Source organism: Schistosoma haematobium, chromosome 4 (assembly GCF_000699445.3).
Source record: "Schistosoma haematobium chromosome 4, whole genome shotgun sequence".
NCBI lineage: Eukaryota > Metazoa > Platyhelminthes > Trematoda > Strigeidida > Schistosomatidae > Schistosoma > Schistosoma haematobium.
The window spans coordinates 1364245-1387791 of record NC_067199.1 but is presented as its reverse complement, the minus strand read 5'-3'; the positions used below and the strand labels follow the sequence as shown (position 1 = coordinate 1387791).

At 33.9% G+C, this 23547-nt stretch overlaps 1 protein-coding gene across 1 annotated transcript in view; it reads left to right on the top strand.

The window, feature by feature from the left end:
* The window catches only part of MS3_00010868 (uncharacterized protein), a gene marked incomplete at both ends in the record, with an annotated part of 38596 nt that overhangs the window by 6421 nt on the left and 8628 nt on the right, over nucleotides 1-23547 (top strand). Inside the window, 5 exons of the mRNA XM_051219278.1 lie at nucleotides 130-476; nucleotides 10518-11886; nucleotides 14354-14941; nucleotides 17880-18331; nucleotides 20519-21883. Coding sequence (XP_051065933.1) covers nucleotides 130-476; nucleotides 10518-11886; nucleotides 14354-14941; nucleotides 17880-18331; nucleotides 20519-21883 — 4121 coding nt within the window. The remainder of the gene's footprint in view (nucleotides 1-129; nucleotides 477-10517; nucleotides 11887-14353; nucleotides 14942-17879; nucleotides 18332-20518; nucleotides 21884-23547) is intronic.

Here is a 23547-nt window from a genome sequence, read left to right as displayed (position 1 = left end):
TGTGATCAGACGGTCAAACAAACAAACATAGAACATTGACAAAGTAGCAATAGGTTCAAGAATATCTATTTATTTTCAATATTATTCATATTCTGATTATTATTTCTGTGTTGCATTTACTTTATAAAGGACATTCAGGTGTAAATCAATTGGGTGGAATGTTTGTTAATGGTCGACCATTACCAGATACAACACGTCAACGTATTATTGAATTAGCACATTCAGGTGCACGTCCATGTGATATATCACGTATATTACAAGTATCTAATGGTTGTGTATCAAAAATTTTATGTCGTTATTATGAAACTGGTTCAATTAGACCAAAAGCAATTGGTGGTAGTAAACCAAGAGTAGCTACAAATTTAGTTGTATTAAAAATAGCTCATTATAAAAGAGAATGTCCATCAATATTTGCATGGGAAATACGAGATCGTTTATTACAAGAAGGAATATGTACAACAGAAAATATTCCAAGTGTAAGTTAGATGTTTTGTTCATATTTGAATAATTTTTTTCTGGTTAGCGTTTTTTTAGCGAGTTAGTTTTCTACGGGATGGAGTCGCTAACCTCATGCCCAACCCTGCTCCTTTATCCGGGCTTGGGACCGGCAGTAGCCCCTGGAGGGACTCCAGGCGGAGATTTTGTTCATATATATATATATATATATATATATATTATAATGATTTGTGTAAATTTCCAATATTATTACGCTTTGTTAGAATTTCACTGAAGTAATGAATAAGATCTGGTGAATTTTAATCCAGTCAAGATGAGATATGTTGACTGTCAATGAACCCATTCAGTACTGTTGAGTTATGAGTATATACTGATGAAGATTCATGAATTAGGTTGAAACAACTAGTTGATGGCTTTTATGTTAGAAACTTTATTCAAACCACACAAATCTATGCATTTCAAATGTGCATGTGTCGTTCAATTTCGTGTATCAGTTGAAGTTAGACATTAACAGAGTTGGATGCCGGCCGGTCAGCCGTCTCAGTGGTCTAGTCGTTAGACGCTCGCGCACGAGACTAATAGGTCCTGTGTTTGAATTTCGCGAGGCGGGATCATGGATGAGTACTGTTGAGGAGTCTCACAATAAAAGGAAACAGCCGTCCAGTACTTCCAGATTTTTGATGGTGGTCTAGCTTCAATGGATTCACGATCTCAACCATTGAAATTAGTCTAATATCCACATAAACCCTTCTGATATGCATTTCGAATTTTCTATGTTAAAGTAGATAAAAAAAACACATTATATGTATTGTATCTATGAGAAATGAACTCATTAAAACAAGATTATTTTTTAATGGTTAGAAGTGGAATTCGGTACTTCTGTACATCAACTAGGCAGCAATTCTGAGACAATCAACCTTGATCTTGATACTTTGATTCGATGTCAATCTTCAGAGATTTAGATGACTGAATATTATATGCTTATGAAGAAGGATTATTTTAAACATAAGTTATTACGCAATATATAACTTAATGAATAGATTGAATAGTCTAGATGCAAACATTTAAAATTACTTGACTATTGTATATTATAATGTGTTTTTGATGGAGTTTTGCTCTCTAAGCTGGATGGTTTAGTCGTTGAACATTCATCGTTCTTCTTTTGAACGACACTTCGCTTCTACCTGAAGTTTATACTGATGATGTCGTTCGGAAGAACGATGAAAGCTTCACGATCAAAACATCCAGCTCAGAGGACAAAAAACCATCAAAATCATCCATCTAAGCTACAAATCTTCTTCACCATCTCAAAATTACTATGTCTGCACAAATTTATCACTATGTACGCAAAATACTGAAGTGTTGTCACATTTTGTTTAAGAGATTATTCTAATCAATAATTCTAATGTAAGCAAAGATGGATAGTGACTAGCAGTGGGATCCAGAACGTGCGTTTCGTCCTAGTTGGGACTTGTCAATTGGATGTTTACTCTGGGACACGAACCCAGTACCGTTCGCTTTAAACGCAATCGCGTTATTTACTCAGCTACTGAGTCTTGATAGCCAATTGCTGGTGTAATGGGGTGATGTTTAAATTCACTTTGCATTATTTACTTGAATCTTCCCATTGATGTTTAGGACTTCAATTGATCAGTCTCTTATTGGTATATGTGAATACTGTGACAAAAAAATCACCAACTTAGGATCATCCTAAATGAAATTCACTGACAAGATATATCAAAAACATTTTTGATAACTCTATACACACTGAACTACTGTAATCCATTCATATTGACATCTTGATTAAAAAGTGACTCTGAACCTATTTGATATTTGTCTATTCAATATGTAAGACACAAAATTGTTAGGAATATATTAGTTTCATTACTATTTAATTCATGGATCCGTCAGTCTCAAAGAGCATGAAACGTCTTTTTTTTCCTTCCTTAAGAGTTCCTGATCTGCTAATGTGGTTTGACTAAATGATCGCGTTCAAATCGAGAAGCAGAATTGATTTATCATTGAAAATAAAATAATATTACACTAGATTACAAATAATGTCTGACAGTGTACATGATAATGATTTGACTGTCATGGTAAAAATTCTAAGTATCAAGTACCTCGCAGGGGGCGAGGTCGTGGATGCCCACTACTTAGGAGTCCCACAATAGGACAAAACGGCCGTCCAGTGCTTCCAGGTTTTCCACAGTGGTCTAGCTTCAACTGACTCATGATCTTAACCATTGAAATTACATATTTAACAAAAACCAATCAAGTGTTCGCTCACGAGGCCGACAATCCTGGGTTCGGATTCCACTAGCGGGATCATGAATGCTTACTGCTGATAAGTTCTACAATAAGATGAAACAACCATCTAGTGCTTACAGGTTTTTTAATAGTGATCTAATATCAATCAGTTTATGATCTTAATCAAAAACATAATAATCTCCACAACATCCTATTGACAATAATTCTATATTGAAAGTACTAAAGTGACTTGTATTTGTCCCTTTACTAATGTTGATGATTATCCACTTTTGATCAATGATCCAATAGTTAAATTACTCGAATTCCAATCACTAGGTGTTAGATTCAAAATTCAATCTAACTATCTCTGTTTGAATTACAGGGAGGTAGTTTTATATTCATCTTTACGAATAACATATAACTCAAAGCCAAATACATAAATCCATACTTGATAAATGAGTTCAACTTCATTATGATATTTGTATAGTGTTAGTTTACAGGTAACAGTTATCATCTTTTATGAAGTCCAATTCTAAAACGACTATATGTACACATTTAAGGTTTGTCTTGAAGACTGTGTAAAAACGAATGATAAATTTTTAAAAAAATATACAAAAATATCTTGAAGTTGGTGAACATGGAAAAGTCAATTAGAAACAACCTAGAATCGAGTACATATTGGCATCGGTTCAAGTTGCCACATCTCATTAGCATAACAAGATGAACACAAAATTCATAGAACTAGTTACCTCAGTCGTTGTAGTATATAAAAGAAGAAAGAATTAGTTCGTAGAAAGTAAGCAAAGACAAAGAGAGCATACACCTACCCTATTGTGATCGACTATGAGCCATGTTACTCAGAGTCTTCAACTATTGGTTGTGATAGTTGAGTAGACCCTAACCAAGTAGTCTGCATCTACCAATACGACTCAGTCCAGAAGTGAGTGACATGAAGGACTGATGCCACGTTTTGGTTTGTCCGCCCCTAACATGAAAAAAGTACCACATAATGTGTGACAAAGCTTTATATGTATCTATAAACATGTACATTAATGTCAGTAAAAGTATTAGTCAAATATGCCGAGAATAATCAGGAATGTTTTCATCGCTAAAATCAATATTTTGTTTAGAATACTGATAGAAATCAGTCAACCAAAAACCAATACAAGATAGAAGTGTAGTTATCCATAAGGCACTGATGATGATAACAATGACAATAATGGTAATAATAATAATAATAATATAAATAATCAAAACAACAATAGTTTATCAAACAAAACGAATAACACTGCCATACGGGAAATTTCGACAACCACCTCCGGAAATCAGATTACGAATAGAAAGTCTTTTTTGTTTCTTCAAAAATAACGCCACATAGAAATGGATAAACACTCGAAGAGATTGATAATATATGTGTGTAATTGTGTGTGTATATATATATATATATGGGGGGGGGTACTTGTATTCGTGTTAAATTATGTTTTTTTAAGTAAACTTGAAAAGACTACAAAAGAGTAGGACATTTTTTTATTTGTTAATCAACACAGGAAATAAAGGGAAATTACATAGTTTTTACTAAAATTACAAGAGAATAATTTAAGCAGAAAATGTTTTCAAAGAAAAGTATAACACTACCACCACCACCACCACCACAACGACAACTCCAACAAAGACACTCAACACCACCACCAACAACAACAACAATACCACAGATAATAATGACACTAATGAGAACAATAATATCATCGACGTGGAAAATAAAGAGCAAACAATTATTTTTTTGTGTGTGGAAAACCTTAAAAATAAAAGAAACTGGGGGGGGGTTTCTCTCGTATTTATCTATCCAAATGACTTATACTTATAGTATAATAAGATTAAGTATAGTACTTTTATTTCAATGAAGTAATGAATGATGTTTTGATCAAGGTTACTTTTCATGTTTTCGGTTTGTTGAATATCATGGTTTAGAAAACAACATTAATTATATAAAGAAATTATTTTCTATTTACTGGTTATAATTTAAGTTGAAAAGATTTCGTGGATTGATTGAAGTTAGATATTAACACCGTTGGATGCCGGCCGGCTCAGTAGTCTAGAGGTTAGGTGTTCGCACGCAAGACCGATCGGTCCTGGGTGTGAATTCCGCGAAGTGGGATCATAGGTACATACTGCTGAGGAGTCCTATAGTAGAACGAGTTGGCCGTCCAGTGCTTCCAGGTTTTCCATAGTGGCCTAGCCTAAGTTGACTTAAATTCATATATTACTACAATCTCCACAAAACCACTTTCTAATAATAAAATATAAAATAACGAAAATTCTTGTTATCACATTCAAGTGGGGTTTTGTTCTCTGAGCTGGATGGTTTGATCGTGGAGCTTTCATGATTATTCTAAACGACATCATATGCACAAACTTCTAGTAGAAATAAACTGTTCGAATTTCTCCATATATGGTTCACAGCTTGTCCTGTAGACCTCGATGTTGATTTGTTCTTGTTGACCTTAAACTATGAAAGCTACGTGATCAAACCATCCAGCTCAGAGGACGAAACTTCATCAAAATCGTCCATCTCAGCTACAAATCTTCTCCATCATCTGTCATCAGATTTAAACTCTAATTTTTTGAATTTGAAATGTATGTAGTTTAAGAAAGAAAACTAATGAAAATTGAACATGTTTAATGATTGAATTATTGAATTGATTGATGTTAGATCACCATGAAAAACCTGGAATTACTGAACGGTCGTTTCATCCAAGTATGGGACTCCTTAACAATGCGCATTCAGCGTTTCCAGGTTTTCACTGGTGGTCTAGCTTAGATCAACTTATGTATTCAACTATGAAAATTATCTCTTCATATAAACACTAATTTTCAGCATGATATTTTTTTCGACCCAACAATTGTACAGGCTTTTAATGGTTCCTTGCCAATAAATTTATCCTTAAATCAAACAGATTATTGTAGACCATCTATCCAAGTAACCTAATAAGATTCTATTTAACTTGGACGTTATTGAGCACTAAAATTTGGCGATAACATGTGAAAGGAGTTTCGGACTTCATTTTGTTGTTTTTTTAATGAAAAATGTAACTGAATTCAATACTGACCATATTCTATCTGCTACCAAGTATTAAATATGTTCAGTTAGTTCAATAGTTTGCCATCTTAGTGCAAAGTATCGAGTATTAGATAAATGTTATCAGTATTTGTAATTGTTATCACTTAAAAATTTCTTTAAGATCTTTAAATATTCAACTAATTACATGAATGGATGGGATGAATGTTAGATCACCATTGAAAACCTGAAAGCACTGGACCATCGTTTCGTCCTAGAATGGGATTCCTCAGCAGTGCACATCCCACATAACTTTTAATCAATCTATATGTCAGAAGCGGTTTTGTGGAGATTTTGGAAATTTCACTGGTTGAAATCACGAGTCAGTTGAAGCTAAACCACTATGGAAACCCTGAAAGCACTGGACGGCTGTTTCATCTTATTGTGGGACTCCTCAGGAGTGCGCATCCACGATCCCGCACTCCGTGAGTTTTGAACCCAGGACCTATCAGTCTCGCGCACCAACACTTAACCACTAGACCACTGAACCGGCCGGCATCCAATGGTGTTAATGTGTAACTCCGCATATCCGTATATCCAAAAGAAACATCATTCAATAATTATTACAAATATTTTTCTGTTGATAAATGCAGAGTTGACAAACATTTGGTTCAAACAAATGAAGCATATAATTCTCACTGTTTATGAACATATGGTTATCCCTATATTGGTGTACATGCGAAATATTTATATATATAATCGAAATATTGCGTGCAACTAAGAGATTTGCGTTCCTCTCATTTCTTTAAAAAAAGAATCCCTCTCCCTTTGTATATGTGCGTGTGTGTGTGTGTGTGCGCGCACGTTTCTACGCATAGACATTGGTAATAAGTTAAAATGTAAGAGAAAAGTATGGGAGAGAGAAGTAAAACAGAATGATTGGAACCTAAAAGAGAATCATTGTAGACAGACAGATTGAATTCAGTTCAAGTTATCCTTGTCTATTTATGTTTCCCATTTTAAAGCTTAGTCTTGCTCATCTTGCTTTTCTTTTCTTTTTGTTTCTTCATCAACTACTTGAAGTTAAGAAAATTTATGCCTGAATAGTAATTCAAGTAGTATCTTCTATACAACAGACGTGAAAAGTTTTGTCATAAATTTTTCTTTTTCGGTACATCTCAATATTTTGATAATAATGAGATGATGATGATGATGATGATGACCCAATGAATTTGTCTAATTACACTTAAAGTTACCTAGCTATACTATATGTATATACATATATGGTACCTACAAGCTGTGGAACCATTAAAACAATAGAGAATCTTTACACTCAAGTTTCGTCTTGACCAATAATAATAATAATAATATTAAAACAAGAGAATCAATTTGTAAAGATTTCCAGTAGAATAAACTTGTGAATCTTGTGTATAGAATAGAGGGGTGAAGAGTAGAAGGAATCAATGATTTGATCAATAGTTTTGACTAATGAAATCCAACTATGTTGAAGGTGAGACAGTTATCCACCTCAGGCAATAGATAAAGATTGCGCTAAATAATTAATTGATTAAAGTTAGACATTAACACAGTGATATAGAGATTTAGCGTTCAAGTTCAAGACCGAAAGTCTTTGGTTTGATTCATGGAAGTGTTATGAATGTCCAGTTCTAAAGAGTCCCAGAACGACCGTTTAGTGCATCGCTGTTTTCAATGATGATCTAACTAAGATTACTTTGTGATTAAAACTATGAAAATAGTTTTATGTTAATATCACCATTTTCTATTTTATCTTGTACTCTTTGGTTGAATTTCCTACAAATTTATCAACTTATTGCAGTCCAAGGTGAGAATGATATGAAATGTCAGTTAGTTAGTTAGCTGCAAAGTAGGACTAGGCATATAAATGTGTCCGTTCAAGTTATTTATTACTTGAGCACATAAATATTGGTACAAAGGGGCACCGAATGTATATTCACCACACAAGTAACTTGATTAGTGTGTGGGCTGTAATACTGCTGGGGTGCCCCAACAGAAGCAGGTGGTTTTCTTAGGGGGGCACTATCCGAGGTCCTATCCACAAGGCAGAAGAGCAATGTCAAGATATACGGTCTCATGGTAACTGATGACCAACGGTTGGTTTATACATCGTTTATTCCCTTAGGGTCCTGGAACCCATGTAGACCATTGGTTTGGAATTAGGGTTTACCAATTCCTCTGGGTGGATCCTCCGTATCGACTAACCTGGTTACAGCACCGGAAATTTGCTTTTGGTCCTCTCAATTTTTCGGACACCTCCGCCACGAGGAGGCGGTGATTAAGACTTCCCTGTAAGTGACCGTATACGCGTGGCCATGTGAAAGCTTTTCGAGAGGGAGAGAGTACTCTCTACACCCTCAGCCGTACCAGAGCATTTAGGGGCTGGTCAAAGTTGCCAAACCTCATTAGCACAATAAAACGAACATCAAATTCATAGAACAATTTACTTGAATGGTGGCAATATATAAAAGAAAGATTACATATAAGGATATAATACAGGGAAAAAGAATTAGTTCGTAAAAAGAAAGGTATAATCTCATGATTTAAGGGAAGACAAATAATTTATACACTTACGCTATTGTGACCGATTCTGAGCTATGTCACCCAGAGTCTCCAACCAATACTGGTTATGATATATATATATATATATATATATATATATATATATGTTTTTGATTGAGATCATGAACCAATTGATGTTAAACCACCATTGAAAACCTGGAAGCATTGGACAGCCGTTTCGTCCTATTGTGGGACTCCTAAGCAGTGCATATCCACGATCCCGCCCGCGGAATTCGAACCTAGGACCTTCAGTTTCGCACACTAACGCTTAACCTCTAAATCACTGAGTCGGCATCCACATTTAATATGCATATTGAAATGTCAGATACGAAAAAAAAACAACTTTTTTACTAAAATACCAGTTTTGTACAACAAAAAACGACTTCTATTTTAAGTATCTAGTGAAGATGTTTTCACAGACGAAGAAGAAGAAGAGCAAACAAACAAACAAACAAAACAGTAACAATAGTAATGTTGAGTTAATTGATTAATTTTAATCTATCATTTTTATTTATATTCCTAATATTATTTAACTAATTGAATAGCTCCACCACATAAACTCAATCTTCAATTTGATCTTCTGTTGTTCTTGTTTTGTTTTTTTAAAAAAGAAATTAATTCCTGATTTGTGACATTTAGATCATTAAATTTGATCTTTCTCCTTCTCTCTTCCTCTATCTCCCTCTGTATGTCTTCTTCTTCTACTTCTACTTCTTTCACTCTTCTTATCTATTACATATAGAATCATTCAAGCGTTCAATGTCATTATTTACTAACAATAGTTATAGTATAGAATTAAATAGCGGTAATATTAAAGAACTATAATGTATTCAATGTTCTTTTTTACATGAAAATCTAAATGTATCATTATTTAAGATTTTCATATTGTTAATACATAGTAGATTTCTTATTTCAAGTGTTGTGTTCCCCTCTTTCTCTGTCCATTAAAAAGTAAACATGATCAAGATATGTAAGTTGATAAAGCTAAAATAAAAACAAGAACAAGAAGCACGATATTGAAGTGTATTCATCAGTTGAATATCCAGTTAGTTAGTCAGTCAGTCAGCTGCAACGTAGGACCAGGCACATAGATGCATCGGTTCAAGTTGCCATACGTCATCAGTACAACAACATGAACACCAAATTCATAGAAGTAGTTACTTCAATGGTAGTAATATATAAAAGAAAGATTGCATATAAGGATATAGTATAGGAAGAAAGAATTAGTTCATAAAAAGAAAGATATGGGGTGATTTTAATCTAGTTGGAGTTCAAAAAGCTACGACTAATCTGAAACGAGGAAAAGCAGCTGGTTCAGATAGATTGGCTCCAGAAGTCTTCAAGGATGGTGGTCTAGTTTTAGCGATTAGATTGACTAATATTTTAGCTAAAATCTGAGAGTTGGATGTAATTTCATCTGATTGGTTGCAATCACTGGTTGTCCTAATATATATATATATATATATATATATATATATGAAGGGGTCAAAATCATCCTGTGACAACCATAAAGGGATTAGTTTGACTAACATAGCATCTAAAATACTAGCCTAACACAGAATTATGAACTGCAAACACAAGAAAATCAGGCTGGCTTCAGACCTGGTCGTGGCTGCATCAACCATATATTTACCATTCGTCAGATTTTAGAAGTCGGTTGACACTTGTCCGTTGTCCACATCGTGAAACGATACTTCTTCTTAAGGTACCTGGAAAGGAAATTGGGTTAGGGATGACCTTAACTGTCTAGAAGTGACTATGGCTTGACATAATTCACATGGCCTTTGTGAGTAGTTTTGGAAATATGTTACTTCTATTATTTAAAGCCCTTACCTATTTGGATGAAAATCCTTCAAAAAAAAAACAAGACGTACTATCATTACACCTAACTATTCCTAACCCATTCGTTCTATTGTGAGAAGACAGAATCTCTGAAGACTTTGGTAATCTGAGGGAAATACCTCATTGTTGTTGTGCCAATTGTTTATTCTCATTGACTACAACAGTAATTTACAATTGTCTAACATTCATTTGCCTTGACTAGTACTTTAGCTGACGTTATATATTTACTCATTTTGAACAATAACCAGTTGTAGTTAGTATATATATCAAGTATTTGTTTGTGTATGTTTCTTCTCTGTTCACCTTTTCAAAATTCAAGGTATCATCAATAAATCGTGTATTAAGAAATGTATGTAACGATAATCAACTACCTCTTTCATTAGGATCAAATCTTTCACAAAATGAACATAATAACAGTAATACTAATAGTAATAGTGCTAGTCATACATTAAATTCTCTCATGAATATCCAAACAATGCAATCACATGAACATCTATTACATCATACCCATACACAAAATAATCAATTCAATTCACCATTGAATCGTATGCCAATGGTTGATTTTCAATCCTCTCATCTTAATCGTCTTATGAATCAGTCTAGTTTAAATAAACAAAATTATCCACTACAATTGACTGTAAATCAAGTATCTCGAGGATTAAATATGTCACCTCGATCACCGAGAACTTCACCACCTCGATTTAATCATCCACAAACAGTAGCATTTGCTGCAGCGGCTGCTGTAGCAGCTGTTCAACAAAATTATCCACAAACTTCAACTATATATGATTCAATTACATATCAAAATCGTTTATTTGAAATGAATGGTAATAATGGTGTCACTACGACTACCACTACTACTGGCATTACCACTATCACCACTATTACAGCTAGTAATAGTAATGTGTCTCCAACATTCCAATCATCAACGAATATGTACGATAGATTTTCTAATTTCCTACATCATACCAATTGGCCATCTTGGTATAATACATCTTCATCATCATCATCAGAATCTACTAATAATCATACGTCATCTATTTCTATGGATACAAATATGAATATAAGAAATTATAGTAATAATGATACTGGTAATCCTACTACTACTAATAATAATAATTGTTTAGCTGAAACAAATTATTGTAATTTACCAAGTTTCAATATGTCTAATAGTATAGATCCTGTTCAATTTCATCCATCCCATATAAATCTGAATAAACCTAATAGTAAGGGTAATAATAATAATAATGAAGGAGAACATAATTCAAATGGTTCTCATCATACTTCATCATCAATTCATCTTCATAATATGAATGTATGTGAATTGAATAAACCTGATCATTTATTACATCATAGTAAGCCACAACAGCGACAGCGACAACAGCAGCAAGCACAACAACAATCCCTTATGAAGAATAATTATGATGATGGTGGTGATGATGACGATGATGATGATGATGACGATGACGATGATGGTAATGGTGATAATAAACATAATGAATTCAATTTACTTATAAGAAATTCATCAAAATTATATGAATGTTTAGATTCTGAAATTGAATCAAATGAACAATGTCAATTCTATGAGAAATCATCAATGGGATTAATGGAATTCCTTCAAGATAATCATAATCATAATTTAAATCCTATTCAAATGGAATTGAAAAAGAAAGAATTAACAAGATCAGGTAAGATTGAATATAAATACTTTATCAGTAGTATTGTTTAATTAGATGTTAATATTATCTCCTTAAGGACTAGTTTCAAACATCTAACATATAAACAAACAGAGTGTAAGTGATGTTGAGTGAATTAGACTATCAGGGACATTATCACCATGGAAATAAACATAATCGATATTAGTAACTACTTAGTGATCCTATAGATGATCGATCAAGTGATGAGTATTTTACTAATAAGATCTGAAATAGATCTACATGATAACAATGCATTTTCTTTCGTTTACGTGTAATGATTCGTTGATTAGAAGATCAGTACATAAAGTGGTACTGATAGTTTTTTAACTAAACTATTTGGCAACATTATAATTTGTATAGACAAAGCAATCAGATATATGGTAGCAGGTCTTGGATTTCGGTGCGAAATTCATTCATTAAAGCTGATGTCAGTTCGTGATGAAAACTCTAACCATCTACTATAAACATTCGAATTCGAATTCTTTACACTCATTTATAACCTTCATTTAGTCCTATTTAGGGAGTGAACATTATCAAAGCCATTTTAGAGTCTCTCGAAAGTCATCCATAAATTATAATCTTACCAACTGTTCATTGTATCTTGATTTGTAATGAACCTCTTGTTACGATTAGTTCATTACGTGAATTATTTTTAAAGACGATTTATATGAAGAGTTGATTTCTGAACTAATTTAGCCTAAACATATTGTGAAACAACTTTCAATGGTGTATATATAAAGAATAGTATATATTATAAGGCAGGAAATCAGTATAAAGTATTGGATTAGTGGTTAAATACATATTATAATAAACATATATCTATTAATAGTTGAATTCATAAGTCAATTAAAGCTAGACCACCATGGAAAACGTGGAAGCACTGGATGGCTGTTTTGTCCTATTGTAGATCTGCTCATCAGTGCTCATCCAAGATTGGTTGAAGTTAGACATTAAGACCGTTGGATGTTGGCTCTGTGGTCTATAGGTTAAGCGTTTGCTTGCGAGACCGAAGGTCCTAGTTTTGAATCCTGTGTACAATGTCGTGGATGCTTACCACTGAGGAGTCCCATACTGGGACGAAACCATCGTCCAGTAATCCCAGGTTTTCCATGGTGGTCTAACATCAATCGACTCATGAATTCAATAATTAAAAAATCACTACAATCTACAAAAACCCCATTCTGATGATATATCTATCAAGCATATAGTTGTCATTAGTAAGTACATTGTTAACTTAAAGGTCTTAAAGGTCCAATGAATATGTTTTCATAAGAATTTTGGTATTGTAGACCCCATATATTTGCCAAAGACGGTACGTGGAACAGGCTAAATACTAAAATATCCGATTTGTTCAATTGTTTCACTTCATAGAGACCATTATTGCTGTTTATAAGTATAATGATCTCAAAATTTTAGTTTCTTGAAGATTATCCAGTGTAATGACGTATAACTAACAATCAGTATGAGGTTCAATCAGATCGCTGCCAAATACTGAGAAACCTAATGGATTTTTTAGATTCTAGCTAGCCGGAGAAAGCTTTTCTATTTTCTTTCTAAATCCAAAATAAATTTTAAACTTTTTAGATCCAGTATTTTTGTGGTTGATGTTACTGGAAGGATAAAGTCAACTAATTCGAAGCCTAAGAAGTTTAACAGCTGACATTCTACCAGCATCTCCTATTTTTTCTGGTCAGCGCTTTTTAGCGAGTTAGTTTTCCACAGGATGAGGTCGCTAAATCCAAGCCCAACCCTCCTCCTTTATCCGGGCTTGGGAACGGCAGTAGCACCAGAGGGCCTTCAGGTGGAGTATTTATAAGCTATTAGTCAACACTTCTATATATTACTTAAATGACTATCGAAATTGTGTGAATTTTTTAAAATATTTTTACTTCCAAATGTAGATCAGCTATACTCACTTACGCCTGTCACCTCCCCCCAGTGAAGCATAGGCCAATGACCTCAATATTCTAAATCACTATGTCCTCAGCCTCCTTTTCTAGTTCTATTCAATTGTTGTTCGTTCTTCTCATGTATGTCTTCATTTCTCGGTGTGATGGGTTCTTTGGTCTTCCTCTTATCCTCCTCCTTTCGCCTTGAGGATTTCAAGTGTGGACTTGCCTTGTGAGGTAATTGGGTGCTTTCTTCAATATGTGTCCTATCCACTTTCAATGTTTCTTCCTGATTTCGTCCTCCTTTTGGAACCTGGGTTTATTCTCTCCCACAGTAGATTGTTGATGATAGTGTCTAGTCAACGGATCCGAAGTATTTTGCATAAACAACTGTTGATAAACTCTTATAGATCAACTACAGAACTATTGTAAATCTCAGAAGTCATTTATCTTGGTATTCTCAACTTTATTATAAGTGAACCATTAATAATTGAGATTATCTATACCATTCTTTATCAATATTGATTAGTCAATTTCACTATTGTTGTTTCTATTCGTTTATTATACAGATTCATTCATTCATTCAACAATAGAAAATCAACTAGATCAATCAAGATTAAATCTGGAAACATTCAAAGGAATTCATTCATCTAATCCAACTAGTTTACAACAAAAAATTCAATCTAACAAACAACAACTATTAAATTCACATTACAATTCAATGAATATCACTACAACTACTACTGATAATATTAATAATAGTAGTATTACCAGTAGTAGTAGTAGTAGTAGTAGTAGTAATACTACTATGACTACCATTACCACTAGTCCTATTAATAATATAATGAACATATGTTCAACACCTATGGAAATATTAATGAAAACTTATGGTAAAGATAATTTTACAAAATTATCATCGAAACAAAATTTATTACATCCTTCTCATTCACAACAGCAACAACATACTACTAATAATCATTATTCAGAAATGAATCATACACTACTTAATTCCATTTCGTCATCAGTATCAATGATGAATTCTATGGATCATTATAATCATCATCATTCTAAATTAGATGAAAAATTAAATGATAATAAAAAAATTGGAAGAAATAGAACAACATTTACACCGGAACAATTAGAAATACTTGAAGAAGGTAAATATTGAAATTATTTAAGTAGTCAATAAGATTATCGTTGAATATATTAATCTGTTTCATAGATATGACTCTGTTGTTGCTGACTGATTGACGGTTTCATAGATCAGTATAGAGTTGTGGAGATTATTAAATTATTGATTGAGATCATGAACTGATTGATGTTAGACCACTATTGAAAACCTGGAAGCACTGGACGGCCAACTCCTCCTATCGTGGGAGGGCGCATCCATAGTCCTGATCTCGGGGTTCGAACCCAGGGTCGTCAGTCTCGCGCACGAACGCTCAACCTCTAGACCACTGATCCCGCCGGCATCCAGCGGTATTTATGTCTAACTTCAACCAATCCGCGGAAGTGTGCGACCATATTCCATTGTACTGAGTTAGATACCTGTTTCTATTCGATACGGATTAGCTCCACTGGTCACGGCTTCTTACTAGGACTCCGATAATTCCCTCACGAAACTAGTCACTAGTGAGCACATGGTAATTATCAGTATAGGGTTGTGGATATTTTGATTGAGATCATGAACTGATTGATGTTCGACCACTATTGAAAACCTGGAAGCACTGGACGGCCATTTCGTCCTGTTTCGGGGCTCCTTAGCAGTGCGCTGTGAACTGTTATGTTTAAAGTATTATAAATTGTATTCCTCTTTCAAAATACTAGCGATTTATGCCAATACAATTATGAAATTTTCTTAAAGATTGATTAAAACATCAATGGGAGTTCTTAGAAGTGGTGTTTACAAATGCTACATAGTTTTATATTTTATTTTCTAACCATTTTTAATGCATTATTTCAACAACAACAACAACAAGAACAAGAACAACAGCCATAAAGATTACTCGATGCCGATTTTGTGGATTTTCTAAAAAAATCTTCTTGAGTTCCACCAAAAATTTTGATATGAAATCGTTAGTTCCGCTGATTCATCAATATTACTTCAAGGTGGTCATCTTTGTATGATTTTTAAGCACAACTAAAGTTTTACCTTCATTTGGTATTATTTAACTTGAATCTTCCCACTGATGTTTTGGACTGTAATTGATCAGTCTCTTATCGGCAGATGTGCATCCTGTGTGTGTTGCCTCTATATTGTATTAATTCACAAACATTATAAGCAGAGATGGATAGTGGCTAACAGTGGGATCCAGGACATACGTTTCATCCTATAAGAAACGGATCAATTGCAGTGATAAACGTCAATGGGACGATTCAAGTAAACAATACTAAGTGATTTTAAACTTCACCACATTGCACAAGCAAATGGATATTAAGACTTAATAGCTAGGTGGTTAACGTGATGGTGTTTAAGGCGAACGGTACTTGGTTCGAGTCCCAGGGTGGACATAAACTGTAAGACGCAGGTATGTGCAGCTGACGAGTCCCAAATGGGACGAAACGCGCATCCTAGATTCCACTGCTAGGCACATTCCATCTTCGCTTATAAAATTTTACCTGTTCTTTAAAATACTCCTTAGTATATTTAATATAATGATTGTGAATATACATAGTTCCATAACTAATAAACTTTGTAGATTAGTTCGCCTACTTATGAGATACATTATGTAGTGTATATTACATGGTGAATTTGTGTTTTTGAATGTATAAGTGTAATTTATGGTACTATTGGATCAACTATTTGGAAAACGTGTTTTACACTTCACATTGATAACTACAGGTCACAATTTCATTTTAGAGGTTCGAGGAAATCTACATTGCAGCGATCCAATAATTACTTAATTTACTTACTCCTGTTACCCCTCATCGAGTAGTATAGGCCGCCTACAAACATTCCCCATCTAACTTTGTCTTTGACAATCCTTTCCAGTTGTTATTCATTATTTTGATATCTGCTCCCAATTCCTGACGCAGTGTGTTATTTAGTCTTGCTCTTCTCCATTTCTCTTCAAGACTCCAAGTCAACGCCTGCTTCGCGATATAGTTTGATGATTTCTGTAATGTATATCCTATCAACTTCCACCGTCTCTCCCTAATTTTCTCTTTACTAATTAGTAACCATATGTTTGTTATTAAATCCACAAAGAACCTAACATTTTTAATATATCAATGTCGAACTAACCTTTTAGGCAAGAAAATGACAATTCGTGTGTAGTATTCATCACAGATTGATCTCAGTCTGAGAAGCACTGAAAACCAGGGAAAACTAGACGAATGTTTCGTCCTGGTCTGTGACTCCTCAGAAATGCTTGCCTATAACTCCAACACCATGGTTAATACATCTTGAAACCTATCAGAAAATTATTTTTTCAATAACTTCAGGGTATTTTGTAGACTCCTTTTAATCAACACCTTACATATCAATGCTTATATGCATTATGTATTTATTTATTTAAACACATAAACATCGGTGCAAGGAGGCACCAAATATATATGAGCCACGTAAATCATTCGATATGTGTGAGGGCTGGGATACTACCCGGGTGCCCAGATCGAACAATGTGGTTTTCTTAGGGAGCCACATCCGGAGCTTTCGACCTAAATGTTTGATCCACAAGACAGTGGAGCAACGTAAGGAGATTCAGTACCATGGTAGCGGGTGTCCAACAATAGGTGCATACGCCATTTGTTTCCTTACGATCCTGGAGCCAATGTACACCATTGGTTTGGAATTATGGTTTTCCAACTCCTCTAGGTGGACTCTTTGTGTCGACCAACCCGGTTAAAGTGCCAGACATTCGTTTTTCGTCCTCTCAATTTCACGAGAAGGCAGACAGTGGGACTTTCTTGGTAGCGGTTGTATACACGTGGCCATGTGAGGGCATTTCGAGAGGGAGAGAGAGAAAAAACGGACTGTCCTCACTCTCAACTGTACCAGAACATTTGTAAGCCTTACATGCATTATAATTATATATATTTAGTTTATAATAATAACAACTACTATTCTCATCATGTCTTGTTTGTTTTTTTTAGAATTTGAACGTACACATTATCCTGATTTAATGATTAGAGAACAATTAGCAGGATCCATGTTAATACCTGAATCACGTATACAAGTATGGTTTTCAAATCGTCGTGCAAAATGGCGTCGTGAAGGTAAAGAATTAAATCACACCAAGCAAAATAGATCATCAAGATCACCAAGTTTAGATGATAATCCAAGTAATGATCAACATTATAATTATTCAATATTGAATAAAGTACAAGATTATTCTAGAATGAATGATCATCATGAATTAGATCAATTGAATTTAATTAAACAAAAATTAAATTATGAACAAATAAATCATCATTCTACTATAGTTTATCATCATGATGACGATTATCATCAACAGAATAAACAAAAAGAAGAACAAATAAATATGATTAGAAAAGAATATGGTAATATGAATTGGACATATATGTCTACACCAATTCATCAAGAGGTAAGTCTTTGTATAAACGAATAATTGATGTTAATAACTTGGAGCACCCTGTGGAGCTACTGCTGCTTCCAAGCCTGGATAAGAAGGAGGAAGGTTAAGCATAGTGTTAGCACTCTCATCTCGTAACTCACTAACAAAAAAACTAACTAGAAAAAATAATTCAAACCATTTAACTCTGCCCTGAGAGTTAGAAGATCTTCATTTAGAAGAGTTATGATGCCTCATGATGAAAGCTGAATTCCTTCGGAAGTTATGAGGCTGATATCCCTTCTGACAACTAGAGCAATCATTGATTTAGCTACATGGAATGCTCTTACAATGTACGAGACCGAAAGAGTCATACAAATTTCTGCGAAATATTGTATTTCATCAATCTCACCGTTTGATTGATTAGAAAACATCATTAGATCTTACTCACAGACTGAGCATATCAAAAGCTGTATAGATAAACTTGATATGAAAATGTAAATGAATAATAAGTGATTTGTTTATTCTTTTGTTTTATGATGAGATATATTTAATCTTAAGGCATTCTTTCTGATAATCTAAAATTAACTTGAATATTTTAAAGTTTACATGATGATCCAATCTTAGTTAGACAACTAATGAAAATCTGTAAACATTCGTCAGTTGGTTTCAGTCAGTCAGTTACAACGTAAGACCAGGTACATATGTACATCGATCCAAGTTGCTATAGCTCATTAGTACAACAAGATAAACATCGAATTCATAGGAGCAGTGGTTGTATTATATAAAAGAAAGATTCCGTATATGGATATAATACAGGAAGAAAGAAGTGGTTCGTATAAAGAAAGGTATAAAGCAATTTCAATCTCACGGTTTTAGGAAAGACAAAGAGTATATACACCGACGCCATTGTGATCGATTGTAAGCTATGTCACTCAGAGTTTCCAACCATTGGTTACAATAGCCACGTGGACCGGTACTAAGTATTCTGCATCTACCAGCATGGCTCGGACTAGAGGTTAGTGACTTTGTGAACTGGTTTGACCGCCCCTAACTTTCTCTCAAGCATTCCCAATACTAGTCAAGTTAGTTTACCCTAGTATGAGACTCATTAGTGATTATTTATGACCCCACCGAGGATCGAACTCCGGATGTCTAGATCGCTTGGTGAGCACTTGACTTCCAGACCACCGGACTGTCATCTATTAATTTTCATCCACAAGTTTCATCGATTCGCGATACTGATGAACCATTTTACAATGAGTTATCCTTGAAATGGGCGTGAATTCAGCCTTTGATGTAGTCGTCGGTGCGTATAGCTCAAGATTCCAATACTAGGGCGAAATAGCTATCTAGTACCTCCGTGTTTTCAATAGTTGTTTTGCTAAATTTAGTCCGTAATGCAAACTATGAAACTCAACACTCTCTCAATTTCCCAGTTACTTGAAAATGATAGAAAGATTGATCTTTCATTATTCTAATCACAACAATACATGAATACCAAATTTTTAACCTGATATAACTCACAAATAAATACTGTGGATATATTCTAAAACCATAAGGAAAGAGCCTGTTCAGTACTTGATTGAGATCATGAATCGATTTATGATAGTCCACCATTGAAAACCGTGAAGCACTGGACGACCATTTCGTCCTATTGTGGGACTCCTCAGAAGTGCTCATCCACGACCTTTCCTCGTAAGTTTCAAAACCAGGACCTAATAGTCTCGCGTGCGAGCGTTTAACCATTAGACCACAAAACTCCTTCTGATATTAATCAACATATGCTCACTAGTGATGGTCTCCAAGAGGTATTTCCTGGAGTTCCATTGAGGAGCAGTAACCAGTGAAATTCAATCGAGTTTATTGTGAGATAGTAACTCACTGAAGACAATGGTGGATGTGTCGTTCAATTTCGTGGATCGATTGAAGTTAAACATTAATACCGTTGGATTCTGGCCAGCTCAGTGGTTTGGTGGTTAAGTGTTCATGCGCGAAACCGATAGGTCCTGGGTTTGAATCTCACAAGGTACGATCGTGGATGCACACTTCTGAGGAATCTCACAGTCTAGTGCTTCCATATTTTCCATGGTGGTCTAGTTTCAAATGTTTCATGATCTCAACGATTAAAATCACTATAATATCCACATAACCCCTTCGAATATCTTATTGTTTAAAATCTATTTTGTTTTTATTATTTTCCTGACTACTACTTTTAAGCATCTATCACCTAAGAAATTATTCAATTATTCTGAACAATTTGATCCATTAAACGATCATATACCACGAGATCATTCAAATGTAATCAATCCAATTTCTAATCATCAAATAGAAACTTATACAATTTTAAATGATGTAACACGTTCAACTAATCATGAACATATTTTATCAACAAAAATCAATTTAAATGATCCTATTCTATCGATTAATCATTATAATCATGATACAGATCATAATTCTGATCTAGATCATAGACAAATACAAAATATCATATCAAATAATAAAAGAGATGGAATGTTAATGATGAATTCAGATTTTACTAAATTAAATTGTTTATCATATAATAATCAATTATTAGAGACGATTCATACTGTGAATACGACTACTACTTCTACTCCTCCTCCTCCTACTACTACTACTACTACTACTACCACCACTACTACTACAAATAATCATAACAGTGATACTACTATTAGTAGTACTACTAATAATAATAATGTAAATAGTTTAATGAGTAGTATACATAGATTAAATAGAAATGATTCATTTGATATATCTCACAATCAAGAAAGACAAATTGATATAGAATTAATTGATAAAACACAATCTAATCATTCAGATTATCAACCAATATGGTTGAATTCAACTGATCAAATACATAATTATAAAACAGATTCAATAAATCCTTCATTATGGTATGGTATGACATATCCTCAACCAAGTACATTATCTACTGATTCTGGTATTGGTTCACCACCATTACCACTACCACCGCCACTACCATCATCAACATCATCATCATTGTCTATGCTTTCTAACAATGGTATCATCGGTAAATCACCTATTTCTATTGGATATGACAATGGATCAACTAATCATCTATTACCACAAATACTTCCTGATACATCATCTCAATTATCTTCTATGGCTGTAGCAGCTGCAGCGGCTGTGGTAGCTTGGAACAACAATAGCAATAATTCAAACTATATTCACAATCAAAATGTAACACCTAAATCGATAACAACATCTAATGAATATGATATCATATTGAATTCTCATGAATCTACACCAATAAATTATGGATATTTAGACAGAATAAACTCAGAATTTAATTTAATATCGAATACTTCTACATCTTCAATATGTGCACCACCACCACCTTCATGTTGTCCTACTACTACTACTACTACTACTACTACCACTACTACATCTTCTTCTTCTTCGTCGTCTTCGTCTTCGTCTTCTTCTCCATTGGCTTCAACATCTTCATTATCATTATCACAATCTTCTGCTTCTTCATGTTCTACACATAATAATACTATAATTAATTTTGATTTAAGTAGTTTAGTTAGTCAAACACCTAATGTAAACATCAATAATACTAATAATACTGATAATAATAACAATAATATAAGTAGTATAAATAGCACTTATTATGATTTTTCACGTTATTTTCATTAATTTATAAAATATATCAAAGAACAACAAAAAAGAACAATAAATGAACTGATAAATAATTACTATGGCAAATTCATTCGTTTCTCATGTTTATTCTACTTAGTTAGTTACTTACTTAATTCATTACTTCCATACTTCCTTTACTTATCTACTTAGTAACTATTTTGTTGCACATCAATATCAAATGTTATTCACTACACAATAAGCCAAATTTTTGATGCGAATGGTAAATCACACTTTTATATTTGTACACTTACAGATTGATACCTATTTAGGCATATGTATGTAGGTATGTGTATGTATGTATGTATGTATGTATGTATGTATGTATGTATGTGTGCGTATGTGCAAATGTAGTATATTTAAAAAAACACAATTATTTTGTTGTAAACTAAAAACTTGTACATAGAAACAATGAATTATAAATGTGATATATAGCAATTATTAAATGACACAGTTTCTTCTATTTCATTTAATGGATACACTGAAAGATATAATTTCTTTCGTCATATATATATTACTGACTTACTTACACTTGGTACCCCCCCTCAAGTGGAGCATAGGCCACTAACCAGAATGAATGGATAAAAAATGGTACGGCTGAGAGTGGGGAAATTTCACTCTCCCTCTCGAAACGCTCTCACATGGCTACATGCATACAACCACTGTCATGCAAGTCCTACTCACTACCTTCTCGCGCCAAGGGTGTTTTTGCTGAATTGAGAAGAAGAAAAGCGAATTTCCGGTGCTCTGAGTTAGCGGATACGGAGGATCCACCTAGAGGAATTGGTAAACCCTAATTCCATACCAATGGTGTTCCAGAATACTAAGGGAACAAATGTGTGTGAACCTATTGTTGGTCACCGGCTATCATGGGACTTCGTCTCCTGACGTCACTCCACTGTCTTATGGATAAGACTTTTAGGTTAAAGACTCAGGGTGTGGCCCCCCGTGAAAACCACCCGCCTAGGTTAGGGGGCCCGGGTAGTATCCCACCCACAAATCAAATGATCTGTGAAGCGCGTATATGTGGTGTCTCCTTGTACCAATGTTTTTGTGTTTAAATAAATAAGATAGATATGTCTAAGTCTGTATCAAAAAATTAGACACCGAAGTAATGTATATTGAGTTACTAAATTACAATTTACAACTATATTTCCAATAGATGTTCCTTTTCTAAATTAGCTGTTTAGTCAATTGATTTTGAAAGATTAGATTAATTTATTTATTTGTAGGGACTGAAATGAACCAAAGTGATTGCTATCTATTTCTTCTTACTTTAAAATTCAGGAAAAAATGGGGAACTATAATTTTACGTGGTAACATACTTTGGGTTTTCAAGACTTTCCGTGTTAACATAATATCCTTACATGAACTGATCTGGATCATCGAGTTGAAAATGTGGATTGTTAAGTTCCTAATCTAGAGTTTAAGAATCCTTATAGCCCCCATTGTTTATTTTAAACTGACCAAAGCTTTTGAGGGATGATTTTAGTAAAACTGACGTCACAATAGCAACAGTGTGTTTTTAATTATGAAATCACTGGCTCTGATTTCACTCGATCTAGTTA